At 45.0% G+C, this 7,754-nt stretch overlaps 1 protein-coding gene across 1 annotated transcript in view; it reads left to right on the top strand.

The window, feature by feature from the left end:
• The first annotated feature begins 7,400 nt into the window (after positions 1–7,400).
• LAMC2 (laminin subunit gamma 2) overlaps positions 7,401–7,754 on the top strand; it is a 57,047-nt gene continuing 56,693 nt past the window's right edge. The window contains exon 1 of the mRNA XM_030302973.1: positions 7,401–7,479. Within this exon, the coding sequence (XP_030158833.1) occupies positions 7,401–7,479 (79 nt within the window). The remainder of the gene's footprint in view (positions 7,480–7,754) is intronic.

Raw genomic sequence — 7,754 nt, 5'->3', positions numbered from 1 at the left:
GATTAAAACCCAAAACGCAAACCGACTAAATAAAAGCCCCAAAATTTTACTCAAAAGATTTTTTATTAATTAAAATATCAAAAGATATTTTATTAAGATTCAATTCCAGTAAAGTTAACACACAGTGTTATATTAATTTCGGTAGACAATGAAGTAATAATTCTATTCCATAGTTTTCTACCTAGAGCTCAAGTAATATACATTCATGTGTGTGTGTGTGTGTGTAGAATTTTTAGCATAGATGTAATAATCCATGTTATGTTTACCTAAGGCGCATAAAATGTATTCATTTCTTCATAAACAATTCTGCTGCCAAACCAAGTAGCCATATTCTTGCTTTGGCTGAGATTTTCTAAATTGCTTCCAAAGGTTATGTGAACAGAGGACTCTGAGATAAGAAAGTAGCAAAGGCATTAGCAGCCTTAATAAAGCAATTGCTTTGCTGTGTATTCATACAATAAAAAGCAGAAAACTGAAACTCTTGTCTGAATAACTCAGATCTACAATGTATTCGCCTAAAATGGACAGATAACGGAGGGAAATGTGTCATTTTGGTTTAAATCGTCTCAAACAGTGCATTAATTCTCCTACTTAATCTAAGTAGACATATTGAGGCTGTGGGAAATTTTTAGGCTAGTGAGGAGTGTCTCTGGATTTTTCAGTGATTATTGGTAGCGGTCTCCATAATTGCAATGGTCTGACAGTTGCACCTTGTAACCAAAGTCTAATCCAATCCACAGGCTTCCTGCAAAAGACCCACCCAGGAATGTTTGGGGATTTCTGTGTAACCTGGAGAGAGCTACTAAATTCTGGAACTCTTTAAGACTGCTCAGACTCTTTACACTATGCTGAAAATAATTTCCAACTATTCTAAGGAGTTACTAAGTTACTTAATAAAGGAGCTTTTATACCTGGATTAAGGTATCAGACCAAGAGAAAAGCATCAAGACCTGGTTGGATGATGTAAAAGGATGTTGCGTAAGAATCTGAAGTCATTGTACACTGACGAATTACAAAAGGTAATGTGAAAAGGAAAATGCACCCCTAGTAGCCAAACCTTTATTGCTGATCTGCAGGAGTCCTGTAGATGTTATAAGGACTAGGAGTTTTAATTTATTTAAAGGTTCAACTTTTTTTTTTTTTTATGGGGAAGTGTGTGTTTATTCAGTGAGAGGCTTAATTTGTTTTTATATTGTAGTTGAATAATTACTCTGGAGAGTGGCATTGGCAGGGATTTGTGAGGGAGCCTGAGTAACCTCAAAATGTGGATAATAATAGCACCTGCTGCATAGGGCAGTGGTGACGAATGAATTCTTAAGTCCCTGCAAGACTTCTGGCACTGAGCTGGGCACATGCAGAATATTCAGTATCGTGGTTGGCAAAATGATTAGATGTTTAAAATGTGTCCTAAGTTTCCTGTCTAAAGACAGAGAATTAGACTCTCAATGCTATGGAGTTTTTCAGACTTTATAGTAAAGGTGGGAAAGTTCCAGATTGAAATTAAGCACCTTTAAAAACACTGTTTCCTGGACTCATTTCTTCCTTTGGGAAGGCATGGGTGGGGATCTCGGATCTAAGGGTGGCCACCTCTTACTTCCAGCCTGTCTTGTCATGCCTGCAGCCCTTGAGCCCTACCAGTGCAATCCAGGGGAGAATGTTCACTGTGTGGGCTCCTTCACCTCTCAATCAACTCTGAATAGCTACAAATCAAGTATTCAAGTGGCCGAGGAACTGCAGGCAGCGTGTTTAATCTACGAGTGGACATTTCACAGGTGAGCGGGTGACCACATTTCAGTCCCAGAGAACGTAACATCTGGCAAACCCCTAAATCTGCTAAAGTTCCCAGCATCTCTCACCCCGTTATTTCTTCCATGTCTATCTCATCTGGTTCTGCACGTGTGTCCCTCTTCTCTCTGCTCCTCCCTGCTTGTCGTTTTGGTAAACAAACGTAGGATTTGAATACTTGTCTGTAATAACTACACCAAAAAAGACACAGTGAAATCCTTTGTGTGTAGCTGTTCCTTTCCCACCACATTGCCTGCCCGTGTGTGCCACCAGTCAACCACAGGAAAAAGGATCAACTCCCCTTAAAAAGTAAAAGGCATAGGGCTGCTTGGGTGGCTCAGTTGGTTAGATGTCCGACTTGGGTTCAGGTCATGATCTCGCAGTTTGAGAGTTCAGAGCCCCGCTTCGGGCTCTGTGCTGACAGCTCAGAGCCTGGAGCCTGCTTCAGATTCTCTGTCTCCCTCTCTCTGTCCCTCCTCCACTCACATTCGGGGTCTCTCTCCCTCTCTAAAAAATAAACATTAAAAAAAAAAAGTAAAAAATGAAAGTCATTATTGAGCTCTGTCCTGGCCTCTACTGCCCCCTGAAAAGTAGCCGTGGGAACACTATATAGGTTTCTGCATAACATGGAAACCTGCCCCTTCGGCCAGAGTGCTTGCTTCAGAGAACATTGTTTTCTGGAGTCCGGCCAACGTTAGAGAATTTACCCAGACGATCCAGGAAACGCTGAACCATTTCCATTTATGGACATTTTCCTTTATCAATTAAGAACAAAGGGGAGTTGGGTTTCCGCCCCGCCTCCAATTGCTGCATTTTATATGTAAAATTTTTCTGCAAATGCTGACATAATTAGAACTATCTGGGGGAGATTAAGGGCAGGGAATGGAGTCCAACAGTCCTGTCTATTGCTGGCATGTTAACAGCCAGTGCTTCAGTTTCTATCATAAGTGAGCTTGAAAGCGGGTGACATGCCAGACATTCCTTCTGAAAGCTAGCTAAGGTAACGATGGAACTCAAGGCAAAAATCAACATGTCACTTGCAATTCTGTTTGGGAGGTTGCGGGTGGAGAGATGACAGTTGTGTGGAGTGATTTACACGGCACTGTAAAAGGAAAAGTCCCTTGGGTGACTTATGACTGAGCTGCAAATAAAACAATGGACCTAGGGGACTTCCAGGGCTCAGCCTTCCCGGCCACACCCTGAGGAAATGCCCCAGGACCTTTCCGTCTCCAGAACTGGAGAACTTCTGCATGGAACCTCATCCCCACTGATATCGGGGGCCATACTCTAGATGATCGTGGCGATTTGGGGGACGATATGATGAAAATCCAAGTGCTCATTTCCTAGGACAAAAGTCCAACGGGGGTTTGAAATCTGTGCCCCCAAAGCAAACATTTCACATCATCATCTCTGACCTCCCATAAACTGCCCAAAGAGACATGTTTCCAGAAGATGGGTCCCCCTGCAATTCTTGGGTAGTATTTCTGCCTGAAGCTCTTTAGAGCTTATGAGGACCAGCAGAGTGTTAGGACTGGACTCTGCTGTGGCTTTGTCACAGCTCGTGCAGACAGCGGTGTGTTTCTAGCCCTGGGACTGAGTTTGCACATTTGAGCTGAATATCATCTTATTTATCATGTAGATTTGTTGAGATTATCTTACTTTTCGTACCAATACCATTTTTATTGAGGTATAGTTTGTACACCTAAAATAGGTAATTTGATTGTGTATAATCTGACTACTTTTGACTATTGTATTTAAAAATATTTCTTTTATCCCCCAAAATGAGCCTCACGCCCCTTGCAGTCAATCTCCTACCCCTGCCAACCGCTGATACGTTCTTTCCTTGTAGTTTCACCTTTTTTGGATTTCATATCAATGGAATGATATACAATTTGGTCTTTTGTTGTCTGGCTTCTCTCACCTACCACAATGCCTTGAGATTCATCCACGTTCTGTATGTGTCAGTGGTTCATTCCTTTTTATTGCTGAGTAGTATCTAATGATTTTTGTCTGGATTTGCAGAAGAAAGATTTATTTGGGTCACATGGAGAAGCAAACAGACTTTCACTGCCTTTTTGAGAAACATGTGTCGCCCGAGGTTAATTGTAAGAATTCTTTAAATCCATCTTACTTTTAATTTTCCCCGAAATTTAAGATCTTCCTTCCCCTTATTTAAAATGAAGTTCTAGTGGTACCTGGGTGGCTCAGTCGAGAATCTGACTCTTGATTTTGGCTCAGATCATAATCCCAGGGTCATGGGACGGAGCCCTGCATAGGGCTCTATGCTGAGCATGGAGCCTGCTTAAGATTCTCTCTCTCTCTCTCTCTCTCTCTCTCTCTCTCTCTCTGCCTCTCCCCCCCCCTCACACCCTCGCTCTTTAAAAAAAAAAAAATTAACTTTTTAAAAATGAAATTCTAAATCTTAAAACATTGGACAGGAAGATCCGAATGTGAAGGAAATTTTGAGATATGCAGCAAAAATAAAAATTAACAACTTCCAAGTAAATGTTGGCAATCTGGATAGGAACCTGGAGTAGACCAAGAGTTCCATAGAAGTTTCAAATTACTATTCAATAGGGGCGTCTGGGTAACTCAGTCGGTTAAGCTTCTGACTTCAGCTCAGTTTGTGAGTTCAGGCCCCACATCAGGCTCTGTGCTGACAGCTCAGAGCATGGAACCTTCTTCAGATTCTGTGTCTCCCTCTCTCTCTCTGCCCCTCCCCCATTCACACTGTCTCTCTTGCTCTCACAAATATATAAACATCAAAAATTTTAATTACTATTTGTCAATTAGTAGGAGAGTTGAAGCAAAAATCCCTTCTTATAGGATATTTATTAATTACAATAAAGGAAAACTGACGGTGCTTAGTGGTAACAATAGCAACAATTATTATAGCTTACTTGCATAGTGCATATATGTCTGATACTTCTCTAAGCACTAGATAGGCCATTTAATCTTCCCAGTATCCCTACCAGGTAACAGTTCTATTATCCCCATTTTACAGATGAGGAAACTGAAGCTTAGAGAAAACTAAATAAACTACCTTGATGAGACGTGAAGCCAGGATTTGGCCCTGGGGATCTGCTGCAGAACCTCAACTTTTGACTACTAGAGCACTACAGAAAAATCCTCAAATTGGCAAAGAGCAGTTGATATGGTCTCCGAGCATGGGAGGAGATTCGGCCAGAACAGAGGTCTCAAGCTTGAGCCAGGCAGGTTGTCGAGATGTGTGAAAAGATCCAGAATAAGGCAATGAAAAGGGGTAGGAATGGAGAAACACCAAAGTGTACTGTTCACATAAAAGAGGCTGCTGTTTGGCCTGGTGCCCAGGGCTCTGCTGCCCGTTTTCTATTCCAGGTTCAGGTGGCCTCTGGGGGTCCTTTCAGAGCTAACACGTTAGGCAAAATCAGAAATACTTGTTCAGAGTCATTGGGACTTGATTACGGTGTGGGCCAATCTGGTTGGGTTGTAATGGATGTTGACGAATAACCATTGGCTGCATTTTGAATTCATTGAGTATTGTGAATTTGTCTTTTTTATGGGGCTCTTTAATCTGACCCCTAAACTCTGGAACCAGTGTGACTTTGAGCATGCTACCTGACCTTTCTATGCCTCTGTTTTCCCATTTGTCAAATGGGAAGTTAATAGTACACCTGTCCCATGGCATTGTTTCCAAGATTAAAGTGTTGTTCTGTATAGAGGATTCACATCAGCAATTACAAATGGTAGGTAGTGTATAGATGTTAGCTATTATTTCTATCACTATCCAAAAGTGATAGATGAAAATATCTGTTCCAACTTTTGAGACAGAATAGACTAATAATCTGTACTAAAATGAAATTTACCTTTAAGCCTTTATTTTGCAGGGCTCTGTTCCTGTTCTTGCAGGATTGTGGATTGCACAACACTGATGGGTAGAAGTGCATGGATCAGGGACTTGGGGGCATGATTTCAGCCTCTACAACATACTAGTTACTAGACAGGAAAACTAGACAGTTACTGGTCTCCAGGACCTGAAACTAGCAGTAACTGGAGACTGAACTTTGAGAGAGAAGAATCTTTATGCTATTTGCATGAATCCCGAACAGAGTGGAAGAGGAGAGTAGAAGCTTGGGATGAGAAAATTGGAGATTCCTTTCTATTCATTTTTTGTTGTTGTTGCTGGAGATTTTAGAATAGATGGTAGCCAGTGTTCAGTGAATGGTCTCCCTCTGTGGTTCTTTGGTGCTGTATTCAGATCCTGATTATTCCCCAACACCTACCTAGTTCATGGTTCATGTTTTGTGCATAATCCTCCCAAACTCTCCCAGCCCAACTGGTCTCACTTACATGCATAAACTGAAATTCTTACACCTTTTGACACACAGTAACCATGTTGTTTTGTTTGTTGCATTATGTTATCTATAGAACTATCTAGAGAACATGCATTCCTTTAGCCAGTGAACAATATTCACCAGGGGCCTTTGTAGGCCTTGATCATGAAAAGTAGGGGTGACTGTTTGGGACAGATTGTGCATATATACTGAGCACCTACAAACCTCTGGTAATTTTTTAAATCTCTAGTAGGAACCAAAGCTTTCTCTTTGACAGAGGTCTCTCTGAATTATTGCCACCAGCCTCCTTAGGGATAGGGGCGATGTAGGATATACCAGGATTTGCAGTTTCCTGGACATCAGTCCCCTCACCTAACACAAGAGACTTGGATGCCTCTCACCGTGAGTCTCCGCAAACATTTCCTGTGCGCCCACGGAGAACGGTATGAGAAAAATGCTCTAAGAGGTAAAAGGAATATGAAATCCGGGTTCTCCGTTTTCTTCAGTTCCGCAGAACATTTACCGAGCTGACAGTGCGCCAGCAAATGCGCGAGCTGTTAGGGATCTAGAGCGATACCCCGCCTTCATAGGGAGGCCCACCGGTCAGGTCAGCAGGTGACTTGACAGTCGCCAGCCCAGGTGATCAGGAAGTTAGGGGGCCCAGGAGAGGAGCCCGGTGATGGGGAGGGAAGGAAAGAAGTGCTAGCAGAGTGGGTGGGCTGGGGGAGGCCTGCCGTACTTCAGAGCGGTTGAGGGGAGGCCAGAGGGTTGAGAGCACCCTCTCGTGATGCTTGTTCTCCTTGACGTCTTTTAGACGGGAGCCGATCGGGGTTGCCGGCTGTGAGTCTGCGCCTTGGAGAGGGGGCAGGCTGCTCGCCGTCCACCTGTGCGACTTCTGCGGCGGACCACCCCGGGAGAGAAGCAGGGCTGCGGGGCAGCGGGCGCATTCCTCCAGCGGGATCCCTGGGCCGCAGCCTCGGCACCACGCCCTCGGCCCGGGCCAGGTGTGCACCCCTTTCGCGGCGAGGGCGGGGGGAGCCCGGCGGCGGGGGTGAGCGCTCTCGCGGCGCGGTGTGCGCGGTGTGTGTTTGTCTGGCTGCTGAGGGCTGGGTCCTCCTTATTCACAGGTGAGTCACACCCTGAAACACAGGCTCTCTTCCTGTCAGGACTGAGTCAGGTAGAGGAGTCGATAAAACCACCTGATCAAGGAAAAGAAAGGCAGAGCGGAGCGCGGAGCGCAAACCAGCAGCCGCGAGGCGCGGGCGGCGACCCCTGTGCGGCGGACGGACGCGCGGCCCGGCCATGCGCGCGCTCTGGCTGTGCGGCTGCCTCTGCGTCGCGCTGCTCCTGCCCAACGCCCGGGCCACCTCCAGGAGGGAAGGTGAGTCGGCCTCCCGGAGGAAACGTCGCTGCCCTGGCCCTGCACACGGCGACGGCCGAGCGCACCTCCGACGATTCCCGCTGAGTCGAGAACTTCTGTAAAGCTCCCCACTCCTCCCGCGGCTGGGGCTTCTCCAGAGACGCGGTGTAACCAAAGTCTAATGTTCTATACGGCTGTCTGGTGTTAAAATGGGAGCCAGTAGGTTGTGCCAAACCAAGATTTTCCTTCCTTTAAAAATGTGCCGTCTTGGTTGCTTTTGGGATCAGTGGGGCCCT

The sequence above is a fragment of the Lynx canadensis genome, chromosome F1 (genome assembly GCF_007474595.2).
Source record: "Lynx canadensis isolate LIC74 chromosome F1, mLynCan4.pri.v2, whole genome shotgun sequence".
In the NCBI taxonomy this organism is placed as follows: Eukaryota; Metazoa; Chordata; class Mammalia; order Carnivora; family Felidae; genus Lynx; species Lynx canadensis.
This window is presented reverse-complemented; position numbering and strand designations above follow the sequence as displayed.